Source organism: Lagopus muta, chromosome 8 (assembly GCF_023343835.1).
Source record: "Lagopus muta isolate bLagMut1 chromosome 8, bLagMut1 primary, whole genome shotgun sequence".
NCBI classification, from domain to species: domain Eukaryota; kingdom Metazoa; phylum Chordata; class Aves; order Galliformes; family Phasianidae; genus Lagopus; species Lagopus muta.
In genome coordinates this window covers 22,686,436-22,705,119 of record NC_064440.1, presented here as the reverse complement: position 1 = coordinate 22,705,119, position 18,684 = coordinate 22,686,436, and the positions used below count along the sequence as shown (strand labels likewise).

Sequence of the window (18,684 nt, the reverse complement as noted above, 5' to 3'; positions counted from 1 at the left end):
TTACACTGCACGGTCTTTAAAAGCACTAAAATGTAGTAACCTCACCTCAGCACCACAGCAGAGTCAGACAGAAATGCACCAACTGCTATATCTGTATGAAAAAAATTGATCAACAAGCTTGAATTGTCAACAGGAATTACTTCTCAGGTACAAATACTATGTAGCATACTCATCTTTTGGCAACATTTAAAAATGACTTGTCCTTTATTTGTTAGAAGGCATGCATATGGCATGCTTCTCTGTACAGAAAATGATTGCTCAAGTACTTGTCCCCTGGCCATTTGCTGGACTTACAGATATTTGTAACGGGATGATCTGATTTTTATTCCAAGTTTAAGCAGCTGACACTGAAATACAATTCAGCTGAACAGGAGTGATGCGCCTTCTTTTAACCCAAAACTGTGATTTTGCTATGGTATGCATACACATATACAAAACAATTCAATTATATTACTACGTATGAACCATGTCTAAAATTATACATAGAATTTGGTAGAGCTAGAACAAATATAATTTATTTCAATTTAACAGAAAACTACTAATGTAATAAGGAAAAACATACAGCTGCTTACATAAGCAGAGCCTACAACATACACTTCATGGGAACTTTATGCTTTAACATAATTAAGACCTGACTTAATATCTACCTGTATAGGGGCAGAACATTATAACAGTATACATAAAGCAAAGAGTTTTTACACAAAATTAGCACTTCTGTGTCCATAACAGTCCTAATCCAAAGCCATGAGTCCTGAGTCAGGTTAATATATGCCATGCACACAGACTTAGTGTTGCTGAGCTCACTGACTCCTAGCAAGATCCAGACTACGTGAAGACCAGATTGATTTTTAGGGTAGCACACTAGACTGGCCAACAGATGTGCTTCCAGTACCCAAACTATCTCACTGTGACATTAGCTAATGAAATGATTACAGTAAAAAGTAAAAATTTTTCTTTCTCTTGGGTGCTATGATCTTGCTATTATATTTTTCTTTTACATCTTCAATAACCGTTAGATGACCATAAAAAAATGTCTTCAGCTTTACTTCTTTTCTTCCCAAAATGCTAGATCATGTCATCTTAATAACAGATTTTCTTCTGTTAAGAGTAACAAGTAGCAGTGAAGTTGTTGCCTATGAATTTGTACTCTTTTAAAATGAAAAACAGTCACAACTGTTCAAATCACCTTGATAACCATTGTTATCTGCGTCAATACCGCTTGCTATTGACTGTCCAAACATGCTTAAAGAAGCACTGACTTGCTGTCCTTGTATTCTCTAAGGGGGAAAAAGAAGAGAAAATTATTTCTGGAAAGTAACTTTTGTGTTACAATATCCAATGCAAGTAGATAGCACAACCACCCTGCTGCTGAAAGCAGTCATCCGTCTACCTGTGGAATTGTACCTCTAAAAGTGATATTCTTCCACTGCTGTAAATGATATATCCACAAACCTGAGGCCTCTAAAACATTTTTATTTTTTTGAAAAGGTTATATCATGACTATAAATCACAGTCTGTGTAAACATTTCTGGAGTCTTGTAAAGTACTGAATGTTAAATTACGAGAAAAACCTCTTGAATCTAAACTTAAGGTTTTTTTCATGGATTGATTGATTTTTCATTGAAAAATCATACCTGTGAAAATGATGGAGTTATTCCATCTTCCCTGCCGTTGTATATATAAATAGCTCCTTTTAGATCATCTTCTTGTGGAGCCCCAATTGCTACATCTGTGGAAAAAAACAATTATAACAGTAAACAGTTGATTAAGAAGCGCGTACAAAATGCAGTTAATGAAATCCAAACCACAATGCACACTGTATCACAGCACATTTATTTGGCTGAATTCAAAAGCAAGCACTAAAAATAAAGGGAACTGGAAACAATACAGACAAGCTCAGTAATGTGACTGCCTGAAGTACTGCCTTTCTGGAAAATAAGAGCTAATCAGCCATTAATTTTGTGCAACGCAAAGTCTGTTCTTATCAATTCTGAATTTGACCCTTAAGAGGTTATTGTGGAGAGTAGCTAAAATGTGGCCTTGAAAAAACAACTGCCTGTGTTCTTGAAACTATTATGATTTTCCTCCACTCTGCTGTTCCCAAGTGGACTAAATGACTGAAGCACAAGTAGTGGTCGTATTACATTAACTAAAATAAACAATGTATTTTACTGTGATATGTCCTTAACAGCTGATAAGAGGAATGAATGGGCATTTAACAAGGAAATGAAGGCAGTCCGTTCTCTGTACAAAGGAGTATATTTTAAACATACTTGATTTAATCCCTAAATGGTTTGTCAACAAGCAAACAAACCAACCCTTAATAGTCCCTACCAAAACATCAACAAAAAGCTCCAGGGTTCAAATAGCCAGAGGACATTCACCAAAAAGCAAGGGGGAATTAATTACAGCACCTTAAAATTCACCCATGCAAATCAATAATGATGAAATTTCATTCACAAAGAAATAGAACTATCTGTAAATCACAAATAACATATGGATCACCAAACCAACATCACAAGAAAAGCAAAAATCTGATGCCTGGGTTTAGCTGAACAGCTCTCTGATTGAATCCACACTGACTGAATCCATACTTGGCTGACTAAAACACACAAAATACGTCTCTCCACTTGTGAGATGAAAATAGGACAGCCAAGTTGTGCTGTCTAATTAAAGCTAAACATATGTTCTTGCAGGGGGGGGTCAGATTCTACACCAACGTGCATGCCATTATCTTCATGGGCTGATACAAAAAGCTTACATCACTGAAGATCTTGGGTCTGCTGTGCTTTTCTGTTACTTACTACAGATAAATGGTTTCTAGCACCCAATTCCTCTTTATATTTTGCTTCCAGCTGTTTTTCTTACAAGAAAATTTATTTTCCTATTGTCACTCTCAATATCGTCTCCACTTACTCTTTCCAATGTTTAGCTTCCTTCAAAAGCTAATCTACTTGCTTCAAGTCCCCCTGCAGTTTTATGATGCCCATTTTACATTACATTCAGTGTCATATATCTGCTTTGTTATACTGCTATTACATTGATTTTTACTTCTCTGTTCTTCAGCCCTATGCTTGACTATTGTTTTGCTTTGCAGTTTGCAAATATTCCATGGCAAAACTTGAAACTTCTGTGCAAATTTGTGAATATAACGCAAAACAGAAGAACAGGAATTTAGCAAGAGTTATAGGAACAGTAGCTAAAGGAGGAAAAGGACTGCTTTAGGCCAGGTAAGAGGCAAATTACCATTTCGAGTCTTGCAGGTTACAGGAGAGGACCAAGAACAGAGGACAAAGGGACAAAATCTTCTCAACATTTCATAATGCTCCCATTTATGGTGACAGGCCACTGCTCAGTGAGAATTCAAACCAAAGTGTTTTTTGTTTGTTTGTTTGTTTTTAATTGATTTTCATACTTACCTTCAAAACCATCATTATCAATGTCTCCTAGATTGACTATGGACTCCCCAAATCTGGCTGCATATGAGTCACTCCCACTGAGCACTATGTCCAGTTCTATCATCTCTGCCTCCTGAAGGAAAATATTATCAAAGGCACATTAACAGAGGCTCTTCCAGGGGAAACTCCTCAGAATAATAAAACTGCTTGGAGCAGTGTAAAATCTTACTCAGCTCCTTGCTGCAGAAGCCATCATTATCAAAGATATCTAACAATATTTAGCATAAGAATGAGAAGAAATAATACAGCTGTTCTTTAAAAGTGAGAACAGCAAGTTCCTATAGCAAACACCTGTAAACAGCAGGTTTGCATCAGAGTACAAGAGCTTACTACTCTGAGAAAACTGTGTGCATTAAAGTCTACATAGCTAGCCTCTGTGGGTTACAGAGTCCTGCTGAGATCGTCACCATGTTTCTAAAGTTGTTCTTCCTATATCCTGTATGATATGGGAGAAGAAATCTTTCAGCTTATTATATGAGAACAACTGAGGTACAATGTATTTTGAAGAGAAAATACTTACAGAACCTGAATTGATGTAGACATAAACTCTTCCTTCTTCTCTGATGGTACTTTCCATGGGAGCACCAACTAGCAAGTCTGAGAGACCATCTGAATTCAGGTCCACAGCACAAACTGCAGCCCCAAAGTAAGAACCAAGCTGTGTGCAAACAAGAAATCCTGTCACTTCAGTTTTTTAATGGTAGAAATTCTAAGGTGCAGAAAAGTAGCATAAAAGACATACCTTTTTACCTCTTAGTTCAAACAGAATATTCAGTTGCTTGTCGATGCTAAAAATGTATGCCTAAAATGAGAAGAAAAAAGTGAAGCTCAGCAAACAGTAATCTGAAATACTATCTTCTGTCTTCTTTACAGCACTTGCTAGAGAATCATCTAGGCAACACGCAGTATCACAAGGCTTGCTACTTGCTGTCTCCTATCTGTGCCTTTAACATTGCAGTTCACAGCAGTATTATGTAGACTGTCTTACCTCCTTCCTTCTTTAACTTTTCTCCCTAGGAGAAATCATATTACCTGACACTTGCCTTTATTCTGTTAATCTAATCTGGGAAATAAATGGGTGGTTAGTGGTGGAGTATTGATCAAACCAACAATATAAGCAATCTCTTACTTTACCAGTCTGCTCCTGTTGGGGAGCCCCTCCAATCACTTCTGTGCTAGATGATGCCAGAAAATGTCCAGCTCCAACAGAGTACCCTGCAAAACAGAAATGCACTATTCAATACTGTCAATGCTATAGAAACTAAAAAATGGGAGCGTGACGTATGAAAGCTGTCAACACTACAAATTATTACAAGTCTGACATTCAGACCTCATAAAAGTTAGCAGTGAAAACAGAAAGAGAAAGAAAGCATAAGCAAAACGTCCATGCAAACAGTAAGCTCCAGCAAGTAGAAATGAGTGTCAAAAACACATTTCTTCCCAGAGATTCAATTATCTGCCAAACTTTAAAAGTCTGTAAAATAAATGGCAAACATCTTCTGTTACTGCGTATTCTGCTCAGTGAGTCCATAACGCAATGCAAACTATCACATGTGCACACAGTGCAACATGGAAGCACTTTATTCAATTGTCACTCTAACTATTGTTGTAACTGGACTGCAGAGAAATTAAATGTGGGGGTACTTATGCCTGTGCACATCTTTATGTTTGTGTGTGTGTGTTTTTATACGCACACACACAAACACACAGGTTACTGTGTATGTCCACATAGCAATAAATCAGACCAAATGCTTGATTACATAATAAGAAAACATTGCATCAGCTTTTGTAATTGAATCTACATAACAATGTATTTGTCTGTGTGGAGACAGCTCTTGACAAATAGGACCACATTTTGGTGCAGACATCCAGCCACAGAATGGTGATGCCACAAGCTGTAGCTACACCAGTCACTGTTATTCCTTCCAGAATGCATTATGGCTAATTTGAAACAGGGAAGACAGTTAACATATTTTGCTACTCTTGCATTTACTGAATTTTTGTTGATTTTCACAGCTTTCAGAGAAAATGGAAAAATCATCTTGGATCAGATAAGAATGGGTTTTAAATCTTTGAATACAGCTGCTGGGAATTCATGTTCTTAAAGCCAGCATTTATTTTCATACTTTAAGGTAAGAGATGTGAAAAATACAATTTCTCATTTAAAGGTCAACACCTAGTTCATGCTTATTGAACCATAAAATTAAACTTAATTAGATGAATCTTAATTTGCCTCCTCTAACCATTTATATATATATATCTATATAATGGTATTACTGAAGTCTAACATTGATAATTGTAATGAACTTTAGAACAAAAAAAAAATCAGAAGAAACTATAATAGTCAGAGTGCCCAGATTCCTACTGTGGCATTACATTACATTAGTGTGTGTGGGAAGAAAAAAAAACACAAAACTGATTCATTTTCTCCATTTTTAATGATAGATATTATATTGACTTCAACATCTAAAAAACTTCCATGAAAAAATACAAGAAAGAATACCTTACAATTAAATAATATTTAACAAAATTAGAACACATCTTTAGAACTGTCACTCCTGGGATTGACAAAGCAAATGCTGAGAAGCACTGTGCACTGACTTCAAGACAACAACTATTTAGCTAAGCATTTGATTAATATATTTATAAAGTATTAAAGATTTGAAGTACCTAAATAACTGCCAAATTTCACTTGGTTATTTGAATCTGTGTAAGTATGGATTGTATTTGCAGTTGTATTGTATACAAAAACAGAACCAGTCCAATAATATGATCCAGGGGCTCCCATTATAATTAAGTCCTAAAAGAAAAATAAAACATAGCTATATTATTCAGGTTTAAACATTCACAAAATTAGCAAAACAAATCAAGCACTTTCCTTTAGATCTTCTGTCGATCCAGAGAAGTGCCACTGGAGATGTGTATGGCTCAGCACCAAGAAATTACCACCAGATTATAGACAACATTTTTCATCCCTTTTCAAAATATGGTTATTACAAACATCGATCTGAGAACATTTTAGTATGAACATCAAACTGCATAGTTTCACTTTTACTTTAAAAAAAATATAAAACAGAGTCTTAAAATGTTGATTGTATAATACAGAAAATTGCTCTGCAAAGCAAGAAGGTAAGGCTTATGAGTGTTAATGTTACATGAAACAAACTAATAGCAAGAGAACCATAAGACTCCATACTTTGTTACATTCATGTTCTTTTTCCATGAATAGTAATTTTTAATTGCAGATTAAAAGTGATTTTAAATTAAAAGTATTCTTGGTTAGTTTGGGAATTGTCATGCAAGTGTTACTGACATTAATTACACTATTATTATATTTTAATTATATGTTATATAATATCTATATATTTTATATTTATACACTTGTGTATACACACACACACACACACACGACGTTTGGTGTCTTCAATACAAACCCCCATGTAAAAGCTAGACATTCCAGCCTGGCATGACCCATGATTCTCTCCAAACTTTCGCACATGGTCTGCATACAGAAAAGAAACACAAAAGAGGATGAGAAGCACACAGTTTCAGAACTTATGACCAGGTCCGAGCACCTGAGAGAAGCTTAAAACAAAACAAAACAGTGAATCATCAGTCTTCAGTTCCATAATAAAACTAAAAATAGTGGATTCCCTGGCATGACCTTCAGTGTCAATACGCCGATGTAACAAACCCAAAGCACTAAGTATCTCTTGGTCATAACTGTTGTTGAAATCTTGTGACTTTAAAGACTCCAGTTTTCTCTTTATGTTATTCCATGAGAGTATTCCATGAAATAGTATGAATTGAGCAACACCAATGGATACAACTCTTTTCCACTCTGCCTATAATCCAGGCAATCTGACTGACAGGCTTATGTGTCTTGACAGACATTACTCCATTAAGGCTTTGAAGGACTTATTACAGATACCTTAGAAATACTGGTACCTATTTAGCAGTTGTTTTACACCCAAATCTCACAGCCCTGTCTTCCTCCTCCTCCTTGCTGACTGCCTCCTATCAGGATCTCTTTGTCTCATCCCTAGGTTTGCTCACCTAAAAGCCCCAGAAGAAAAAAGCTTGACTTCCTTCTGTGGCTAGATTGTCAGCTCTCCCTAACATTGGCAAGGGACAGGGTCACAGACTGCCCTTCTGGATGGAAAGGAAAGCAGGATGGTCTTGTTTCAAAGTTTCAGGTCTCAATTCTTATTCTGTCACTGCAGTCCTCTGAAAAAGGACTGCCCAACATCTTGAGCAGTGGCCTTGGCAGGAGGCAGTTTAGGGACAGGGATGCACAACAGCTGGACATGTGGCCATGCTGGGAAACCAGAGGCTATATCAATCAGGTGCTACTGATGATTCCCTGCAAGTTACTGCTGAGCACAGCAAACAATTGACAGAGTAATTGAACTGAGGAGGTCCTCCACTGGCCTATTTTTGGCCAGCTATCCAGCCCAACCAGCAAATATGTGTTTCACCTTTTGAATGCAGTTTTTCTTAAGAGGTGGCAAACATCCTGCTAGCAAAGTTACATCATTCATAACATCAGCGCTCTGCCTTCAAGCCTTTGGCTGCAGATATCCTGCCCAGAGCAGCAGAGGCTTTTCACAGCTTTGCACCACTGAATTTTGCATCTCATCCTTCCCTAGAAAGGACTCAAGCATTATGCTTACCTATATAACATGGGCATATTCTTCTGCTCAGCTCAGTTCGAAAATCAGAAGAGACAGCAAAACAGATACCATATGGGAGTTTGTGTTCATTTTTTATGTAAAAGATATTTTTCCACCTATGTCCACAAGCCTATGGATAAAAAACACGTGATGTTTGACACAGAAGCACAGGAATTATGAAGGCACTCTAACAAGCAGACTTGCAGCTGCAGCAGTGAATACATACGACAAAAGATCCATTTTCTCTGGGCTGCCTTGATAAGCTGACTCCCAGCCACTGATGATCTCGTTCTTCCAAACAAGTCTTCCCACAGCGCTCCCCGCTAGGGTTGCCTAGGACACAAAAACCAGTGCTGAGCATGAGGGCAAGCTGAAGGGCTACGTGGTGCCCAACAGAACCTTATGGGGAAACTTTGGTAGCTGACACCTGTCTGCATTTTGTAAAGGCCACATACATGTTTCATGTTTGTGAACAAAGGCAGGAACCTATGCAACCAAGGGGAGCATGCTGTTTCTGAACATGATGAGTGTGGAGGTGACAAATGACTTCTCCATAACTACAGAAACTGTAGCAGAAAGTGATGTTACACTCAGTCTAATGAAGATTTCATTTTTTTAAGGTAGCATCTCTTTCATGGCTTACATCATATCACTATGAAATAATCCTTAAGTAGTAAGTTCATGTTACTAACCTAACTGAGCCCAAAGATTTTCAACTGATACTCAACAACTGAAAGTGAAGCCAGCATGAGAAATCAAGGAAATCCAGCACAGAAGTGTTCCTTTTGCTCCCTCTCCACATTTTGGTTTTGTTTTTAAACATCTAACAGTGAGCTTATAGAGTAAATGAGGATTTGCTGTTCTGGAATTCAGTCTTCCGGAGTCTGAGACTATATTAGGGTCAGTTTTAGAAACATTCTTTGCAAGGATTTCTTCAGCATCCTTCTTATCTATGTATCAGTCAGTAGCAGATCTTAAAATTATCTCTACTTTAAATGGCTGTCAGGTAGAGGGTATACAACTGCAGTCTCTATGGGGAATGTGAAATCCCTGAGTCTACACGTACTGCATACTTCTTGCCTTGTTGCATTTATTCATCAGTAAGGGTTTTGTTAAGGAGAGTTAATTTTTAAAAACCTTAAAGAACAGAGTGAAATTTCTTCAAACTCTCCCAAAAAGGATGAAGGGATGAAAGGACTGAGCACAGCTCTGCTGAAAAAGACCTGAGGGTACCAGTGGATGGAAAGCTGGACATGAGCCAGCAATGTGCCCTCACAGCTCAGAAATCCAAATGTATCCTGAGCTGCATCAAAAGATGTGTGACTAGCAGGGCAAGCAAAGTGATCCTGCCCCTCTGCTCTGCACTGGTGAGGCCTCACCTGGAGTCTTCTACAGTGAGGGTGGTGAGCACAGGTTGCCTATTGTTGTGGTTAATGCCCTGCCCCTGGAGACTTTCAAGATGAGGCTGGATCAGGCCCTTGGCAACCTCATCTAGCTGTGGTGTCCCTGTTCATTGCAGGGCAGTTGGACTAGATGGCCTTCAGAGGTCCCTTCCAACTCTAAAGATTCTATAATTCAAAAACTTACAGCACTACCAAGCCAGCAAATACTCTCTTCCTCCTAGGAAGCAGCAGTTCTCTTGTAAGCAAAAGCTGCACGTTTAAAGGTATTTTAAGTTATATAAATCATGCTTTACGTTCATAAGGGTACCTACTGCACACCTGGGAGAATTGACATTAATATACACTGAACCAGCATTTTTTCTATGTATCACAATGACACAGCTTATGAAGATAACTGCTTATAAAATAAGGAAATACATAATGCCAGTTAAGCAAGTTGTTCTGTACAGTTCTGAAGACCCTCCCAGATGCACTATTGTAGCGATGAGCTGTGATTCCTGATACCCAGGCACTTCCCAGGAGCAGGAACCAGTTCTGGGGACATCCCACCCCTCACCCTGTATGGGCACCAGGGCTGAGATCTATCACTGTCCACTGCATTAGAGTGAACATGCAGCCCTAATTCAGTGGATTTGTTGAACTGCTCTTGGAGAACACAACCACCCCATATTAAGTATGGAAACAGAAAGGGGTGTATCTAGTCCATCTCCATCCATGGAGATACATGAATGACTGTGGGTTTTGCTATATACCACTGTTTTAAATGATTGTGTACTTAGGAAGTTTTGTGTATCAGAGTTTTGGACAGAAAATACCAGATTTATAGTATCAAGGTAATTCTTTGTCACATGGTAAAACATAAGGAGAAACATCTGCAGGAATAAAAGCCACCACATTCCCATGTGTAGAAATTAATACTCCTTTAAATCAGAAAAAAAAAACTTCTGGCAACTCCCTTTCAGCAATGCTTTCTGTCCTCCTCTGGCAAAGAATTACTTGGTATTTCTTTCACTGTGCATGTGAGTTTGTAGGAAATGGACCAAGAGGAGAGGGCTGGTACCATAACTCTAACCTCACGAGGTTTCCTGAACCTTTTTATTAGTAAGTCAAGAAAGACCAGATAACAGTAACATCTGAGATAGGAGAAAGCTTTGCTCATCTCAGTACTTCACTCTTGTACGTATGTCAGAGGTCCATAACAGGAAAATGCACCACCATTCACTGCTGCTCATTGGGTTACGTTTCCTTTTTCCTGGGCTCCACCATGCGCTGATTCAGATTTCCTTTGGCCCTCTGCTTACTGCTGCCTTATGTCTCCTCTCTTTCTCTGATTGTCAAACATTCAAATGTCTTGAAAACGATCGGCCTTTGTGAGCAAGAGAAGGGTGAATTTGACATCCTAGACACAATGATGAGCCCCTGCTCAGCGTAGGACCTTATAAAGGCCATCTCCGGTGATAAAGCTGCACTCTGCACAAGCAGCAGAGCTGCACTACATAAGCTCAGGAGGACACGGCAGCTTGACTGCCTCAGGGAAAAGGAGCGTGCGTTGTCATAAAGTCACTGAGAGATAAGTAATTGCCCCGTCTGTGTACATTACACAGCTGGAAGATACACTTCTGCTATAATCCCTGCTGCACATATCCACAGAAACAGCATAATTGCACATAAACAAGGTCAGAACTCAAAAAACCATTTCTAGTCCTGGCCTCAAGGACTCTAATACAGATGTTTGCAATGTCGTTTGAGAAACCAGTTTTATATAACTTGCTTCAGTGCTCTCTGTGCCCAACAGCCTCCCACAATCCTTTTTATCCTTCCAGAACTCCTCTAATGCCATCTGATTATAACAACAATTTACTGCATGGCCAAGACTCCTGATGCCCTTCTCCTAGATATCAGGGCCTCAGCTTCCTTTCATTTGCCCAAGGCAATCTTCTCTCTTTTCAAGGATTGGATAGCTCTTATCCCTCTAACACTCCTCAAACCACTTGCACCTGGAAGAAGATATTAGTTGAGAGCTGTTTCTGTGATCCCATAACAGACCTACGCTCAGACAGTCCTGCCTTCCTTGGAATACATTTCCAAGTAGACCACTAGCAGGGGATGATCAGTGCAAGTGAGATCAAAAAGCCAAGCAATCAAAAGGACCATCATTAAGATCAGGGTTGAACATAGGTCTGCCATTTGGGGAAAGCTATTAGCTGCTCTCTTTTCCAACGTAATGGTTCGGCTGGGGGAGCTAGAGGGCAATTTCTTCTTAAGTTAATTGCAGCTGGGACTCAAAGGAAGGGTGAAAGACACTGTGGGCAGTGCTTTCTGAACTGATTCTAAAAAAAAAAAAACAACAAAAAACATGCACTGACTTTACAGTATGTATTGTAGTTGAAACTTTCGTTTTATTTTTAGACTGGGTGGCAATGTGTATAAAGTCTCCTGTTTTTTTCACTCAGTAAAAAGCTCTCAGTTTCAAATCTGAGAGCAGTTTCACTGAGAACATTCTACAAGTCCAAAATATAAGAGATCTAAAGATCTGAAGAGTGAGTCCCTCTACAGTCGTCTACTGTTGTCCCAAACTGACACAAATAAGTTCTCGAAATTCAGAAACACGCTAGCAGGCTGACAGTGCTCTGGATAATATATTTGAGCATTCTATTTTGTATTAGTGCCTACAGCTCCCAGCTGTGTCTACATCTAACATAAACCATCACCTAGAAATACTCCAAATATGGATAAATCAGTGGTCTAGACTGTCTGACACCAGTAACAGATGTACTAGAGCTAGAAACAAGACTCACAACTTTACTCCTCTTTTCAGCAGAGTGTTTTAGAAGTACCACCAAGGGGCCGTGAAGGCAAAAATTTACTAGCGGATTTCATTGTTCCTCTTGGTTTTTGCACCAGCCCATATCCTTGCAACACCATGAGCAATACAACAATTCTCTGGATGTGTTGTTTTTGGATGCTGCGATGACTGCAGCATAAGACTGTTCCCCACAACTCTTTCTCTATTGAGCAATCAGACAGGGACATGTGACACAAAAAACACAACAGCAGTTCTATGTGATCAGGGGCTTCATAAATTGCCCACAAATCCTTCGTTAATTTCTTAAGTCAGTTTCAAGGCCACTTTAGTGAAAAATAGCAACAATATGTTTTAAAGTTTTTATATCTGAGTCCTTTTGCTTATTACAAAGTTCTGATGTTCAAAAACCCCACTTCTGTTATCAACTCTACATTTCATATCATCTCAAAGACTCTTCATTGGAAAGACATGTGAATTCAAGTAATTAAAAGAAATGGCTGTTTTGCCATCTGCCCATCCCAGGAATGTAATATATCCTTGCACTTTTTTTCAGATAAAACTACCCTATTCTATAAACTCAGAACCCAAACTTGTTGCTGGTAAGAAGCAGAAGAACTATGTCACTGACTGACTGAAAGATACAGTGCTGATAAAGACCATTATGACCCCAAGATGCCGACAGCCTCAATGAGCTAGACAAGAGATAATTAAGTTTAGCTTTGCAACTGCAAATTCCCTTGTGTATTTCTGTGACCGCTCAGCAGGAAGGCAGAGACTTAATGAGGTTCAGATCCTACCCTACTTCATTTACATCCCATATACCACATCATGGTTTGGCTGCTCTACTGACCTCACTTCTTGTTTTACTGCAGAACTCTTCCTTTAAGATGCATTTATCTTCAGAAATACTGTAGACAAACATTGGTACTACAAAGATGCTATCTAGCACTAAGGGAAATAAACATTTTGCAGAACTCTTGCGGTATTGCTGTTTTTAAAAGCTCAGGACAAGACAGTAAACATTGCTGTGTAACCCGCAGTCTCTAAATCCAGGGACAGAAGCAGTGTTAACCTAAACTTTTAGTACCATGTAAACACTTCTGGTCACCTGTTGCATCACTTTGTTTCGGATCTTCTAAGCTACTGAGGAAAAGATCATGAATTTCCTCTGTTAGACAGAGCTCTTGTCCCCACACTGGCTAAACAAGTGAATGGAGAAGTGCTGCAGAGGTATTGCAGCTTTCAAAGAAGCTGAAACCTTAGCACCCTCCTCCTCACCTACACAGTGAGAGGCTATTTTAGCTTCCAATCCAGGAATAGAGGCCCAACACCATTTCTGCATATGCTATTTCACCCACTGGTTGACTTCTTTGACTTTCCCAAGCCTCTTAAACAAGCAACTGGAGAAGAAAGCTATTTCTTAAACATTGTATAAATTTAACGTTGGAAGAAAATTACTCCAATAAATAAAAACAACAACACCACCAAAACAAACCAACACCAACAAACTACTTGGGCCGGTATAACTTCACATGCTGTTCTTTCTACGTGCAACCACTTGTATACTATCTATTCGTAACTTAGTTACAAAAGGTAACTTTCACTGCCAGTTGCAAACAAACAAACAAACAAACAAGGTCAAACCTGTCCATTCTGAGCACAGGGAAATCGTTGTTCTAACATTTTTGTCTCAGAATCCTGCCCCCACGCTGAGCGCGCAGCAGGGCACGGCACGCTATCGCCTGCACTGCTTTCAAACGTTTTGAAAACTTTCCCGCGCTTCTTATCCTGACTGGGCAGCAAGTTGGCAGCTCTAACGGCTCCAGAATGTTCAGGAGACTTTATAGGCACAGCACAGAGACAGAGCAAAACATGCCGTGCGCACATGAACGGAGCCCAAAGGAACTGAGATGTGCAGATGGCAACCTGTTGAGAAGCGCTCTTGTTTTGAGCAAGCATCCGACACTTAGACGTTGGGTGTGCAGTCACACCTCCCGAGGATGGCAGAAGTTTGGTTAAACGCAGAAGATGGAAAAATGGAGTCGGTCACGCGTAGCTTTGGTCCCCTGAAGCTCGGTTCATGAAGAGGGATGAGCACCGCGCCAGGTGGCCGTGCCGCACCGTGTGTCGGGGAGGCTGCTGCGGGAACAGCGCTATAAAAGGCCCAGCCCGCGTTCCGAGCCCCGTGCCGGTGCAACCGCTGTGCCTCACCAGCCTGCTGCGGGAAGCACGAGAAAGCACCGAACCTCCCCCCGGAGCGGCCGAATAGAGCATTAAGAGATGCGAGACCACGGAGCGGGAGAGGGAACCTCTCGGCCAAGTTCTGCTGCGGTCTGTTGCTCCCAGACGAAGAAAAGCCTCCCCTTCTCAGCAGTGCAAAACGGCCCCGCAGCGCCCGACGGCAGTGCCCGGCAGCACCCCCGTCCCGCAACGCTCAACAGTCATCCCGCCGCCGACTCACCGAGCTGGAGCTGCTCGCACCTCCCGCGGGGATTGCTCTCGATCCGGCAGCGGAAGACGGCCCCAGGGCTGAGCACGGAGCTGTTGGCGGCCCAGCTGGCCTGCGGGGCGCCCGCCACGAGCCTGCGGGCAGACGGGAGGCGTGAGGCGGCCGCGACAGGGCACTGAGACGGCGCGGCGACCCGTCCGAGACTCACCAGCGCTCCTCGCCATGGCCCATCAGGAGGACCGAGTAGCCGAAGAACGTGCCGTTGTCCCCGCGGAAGAGCAGCGGGTGCCGGGTGTCCACGTTGTAGGTCCGCGCCGTCGGCAGACACTGCCACAACAGCAGTAGTGGGGCGGCCCAGCGCGCGGTCCGCCCGCAGCTCCGCATGGCTCCGGCCGGCACCGGGCAGACGGGCGCCCGCCTTCCCGCTCCGCTCGGGGAGAGAGACGGCCCCGCCCTGCCCTGTCCCGTGCCCTGCCCCGGGACGGGGCGGCCCGCGCCCCTCACAGCGACCGCTGCCGGCGGGACGAGCGGGGAGCTGCGGTGCGCGCGGCGCCGGGTGCCCTCGGGAGGGGACGGCTCCGCCGCTCCACCTCCTGCCGCGCCGCAGCAGCCCCGCTGCCGTCTCGGGCGCGAGGTCGGGTTTCTCCCCGCCCCGTCCGCGCCCGGCGGTGCCGGAGCGGCGCGGTCTGCGGGGCTCCCCCGGGGGGTTCGGCCTGCCGGACCTCGCGCCGCAGGGCTGTCAGCCCTCGCACCTGCCCGGCGGGCGGCGTGGGTGAGCCGTCTGGGTGCGGTGTGGCGGCGGCGGGTCCGGCAGAGCCGGGCCTTGCCCAAAACGCCCGCCGGCATTCCTGCCCGCTGCCCTCGACGTGCCCGAGGCGGGCTGGATTCTATTGGCTGGATCCCCTGAGCGCATCTCCCCGGAGTCCCAGCAGGGAAATCCCAGCCAAGCTGCGGGGGAACTACGTGGTCAGATTTGCATTTTCCTTCTAAAAGCAGATTAATCTTAGAACCTGTAAAGTTAGACTCGCTGCACCTCAGCTGACGTTCCAAAGGGGCATTCCTGGCCACCCTTTCATGACAGGGGATGTCTGAGCCCTCAAACCGGTGTCTGCAAAGCAGGGGACAGTCCTGGGCCCCTTCCTGCCTGTGTTGTATGAGGCCGCTCCCAGCTGATGACTTGTCCCTAAAGGGAATGAAATCAGGACAACCCTCATCACTTTATTCACATTTTAAAATGGCTTTTTGCATTCCTGTTCAGTTCGTTCTGTGAGTTGCTTGCAAAGATATCAGCCAGTCTGCTGGACTGGACAGGAGCAAAAAAACCCAACACTAACAAACCCAAGCATTGCACAAGAAGTAGGATGCTTATCAGATAGCAAGATAGCGAGGCTTCCTTGATCTTAGCAAGAAGCTTTGCTGTGTGTGTTTCAATTTAGCTCATGTTGAATTGTTGAAATCAAGGCTGTTACTTCTGCCAGCAAACCTTGCCTCAGAGTCCCTTGAATACCAGGGCTTCCTGTTGCTGCAGCAGCCTGGTAACAGAGCAGAGCGCAATGCAATTTTGAGTTAAAGGAACAAGATCTTAACTCTTCAAAATTTAAAGTTCAGTTGCAAAGATCACTACTTGGAGCTGCGAGACAAGTCCATTCTCATTTCAACTGGTGAATATTCTACACGTTAGAAGTAAGTGTGAAATGGTGATGTACCATCCTCTATTGGAAATTCAGAACGTGGCATTATAAAGGTGTTTGAAATAAAAGAAGAAACCCTCTCATTCCCATTCAGTTGATAGAGGTGCAGAAAATGTAGTCCTTCCGCTCAGTACTGAGCAATTACTAGAATGGGACACTGAGGCAGTGCAGGATCAATACATCTCATCTTCCTAAGCACATTCAGGTGTGTAGCTCCTGGAATGTGATCAGTGCACTGCAAGGTGTGGCAGTCAGTCAGCTCTCTATCTTTTTTTAAACTACTGATCTCTAGAACAATCACAGGGCTTCCCTGGGAAATACTGATGCAGGGCAGTGACTGTTTCATGTAAAGGAGTTAAACAGCCCTCAGCTGCTATTCATCTTCCTTCCAACTGCTGACATCAAAGGAGCTACGACAATCAACAGCAGCTGTGAATCTGCATTTCTACCAGGCAAGTTTTCACTGTCATTTTGAAAGCAACAAAACAAGCATGATTCAAATCCGAAATGCTAAATTGTGGTTTAATTGGTGGGAAACCATAACATCATTTCACCACTACTTGACCCCCTAGCCAGTTTTCAGGGACTTCCAGGCTTTTCTCTGAGAGATCATTACAATTCTCGAGTTCATTTCTTAGTCACAAAAATCACCAAAAAGCTCTATTCCTTGAATGCCAGAAAAGGGAAGAGCAATTTCTCAGCCTCCTTTTCACTGGCAATTGTATGGCCTAGGCATATCTGTGCTTTCACTCTCTGTCAAGACCATTTTTGTGTCTATCATTTTGCAAATAGTTGATGCTGGAATCAAGTAAGTGCAAATGGGCAGTTTCCTTGCAGCTGTGTTTCTAACCATTTGGAGGAGTTGCAGAATTGCAGGGGTTGGAAGGGACCACTGAAGATCATCTGGTTCAAACCCCTGCTAAAGCAGGTACCCTACAGTAGATTGCACAGGAAAGCATCCAGGTGGGTTGTCATTTGAATATCACCAGAGAAGGAGACTTCAATCTCCTCCACAGACAAGGGATAATTGTACACAAGTTGTTTGCAGAATTCAGAGATGAGTTAATCTTTTGAGACTTGTATGTTTGAGAGCCTGGGGAAAAAGAAATGCAGCTGAAATTTATAGTGATTTTGTAGAACCTCCAGTCTAGTGGTCCCTGGACTGCTATAGAGGGTATGGAGCTGGCAGCACAGATGCCAGCTGACAAGAGGTAGATCCTAAAGCTGTGGGCTTCAGCTGTTAGCACATAAATAGCTGCTTACTGGAAGCAAATGAGAACTGTGTTACACCTTCCTTGTCAGGAAGAAATGTGTCTGTTGTTTTTTAGATTGTATTAGAATGGATGCAGTCATTATCCATCAATAAATTCCATGGAATTACGTAAATCTGCTGGAGTATCAGAAACCAATGTTCTGAGAAATACCTGAAGTTTTCAGCACCAATCAGGTGCATGGCCAGGAGAGCACAAAATCTCAAAGCCAAACTGACAAAATGGTGTAATAGAGAGAAAACTTGAGTTTTAAGGATTCAAACAACTTTGCAGAAAAGATAGAACCAAACACTGGAAGCTAAGTACCTGTATTTACAGAGAAAATACATATTTATATTTTCTTCACAAATATGGATACTGAAATTATCCTGAAACAATGAAAATAAATCATTCCCCAAAATAACTTTGCTAGTATGCAATCTCAGCAGCATATCTCCTGCAGTATTCTGTGATTAAACACTAGAGCAAAATATCATGGTGATTTGCTCTTCTGCTTGTTGCTGCTTCACCATCTAAGGCAATTTCAATGAAGCTCTTGGGATGGCTTCTTACGTGAGAAAGTAAATTAGGCCACAGTTTGGCAAATGTTTTATAGCAGATGTGTGTACTTCATCTGATTCTCTTCATCTTTTGCTGCTCATTCTTGAATCATGCTGCTGTCTCTGTTACACTGTTATGCATCTGAGCAGTGAACCAGATGAGAAAAGTGATCTGGGTTAAAAATAACCCAGCTACACCCCCAGATCAGTGCATATATTGTGTGACTGGCCAGTTGTATTGGGTGTGTCAGGAGTGTGGTTTAGGCCAGTTCCCCAGCTCGTGGGGCTGTATCAGTAAGTGACAAGAATTTGAAAAGCTAAACACTAAAGTCTACCCATCTAATTCCTTAAAATGGAAACAGAAATCCATTTCCCCAGCACCGAGTGAGCTGGA

At 42.0% G+C, this 18,684-nt stretch overlaps 1 protein-coding gene across 1 annotated transcript in view; it reads right to left on the bottom strand.

The window, feature by feature from the left end:
* Nucleotides 1-17,308, bottom strand: part of ITGA4 (integrin subunit alpha 4) — a 35,572-nt gene extending 18,264 nt beyond the window's left edge. The window contains exons 1-13 of the mRNA XM_048952624.1: nt 14,998-17,308; nt 14,802-14,923; nt 8,358-8,464; nt 8,132-8,261; nt 6,893-6,960; nt 6,129-6,258; nt 4,588-4,673; nt 4,201-4,260; nt 3,979-4,116; nt 3,420-3,531; nt 1,635-1,729; nt 1,187-1,277; nt 46-91 (exon numbers count right to left, since the gene is read on the bottom strand). Of these exons, the coding sequence (XP_048808581.1) occupies nt 46-91; nt 1,187-1,277; nt 1,635-1,729; nt 3,420-3,531; nt 3,979-4,116; nt 4,201-4,260; nt 4,588-4,673; nt 6,129-6,258; nt 6,893-6,960; nt 8,132-8,261; nt 8,358-8,464; nt 14,802-14,923; nt 14,998-15,635 (1,823 nt within the window). The 5' untranslated portion in view covers nt 15,636-17,308. The remainder of the gene's footprint in view (nt 1-45; nt 92-1,186; nt 1,278-1,634; nt 1,730-3,419; nt 3,532-3,978; nt 4,117-4,200; nt 4,261-4,587; nt 4,674-6,128; nt 6,259-6,892; nt 6,961-8,131; nt 8,262-8,357; nt 8,465-14,801; nt 14,924-14,997) is intronic.
* Between the last annotated feature and the right edge of the window lie 1,376 nt (nt 17,309-18,684).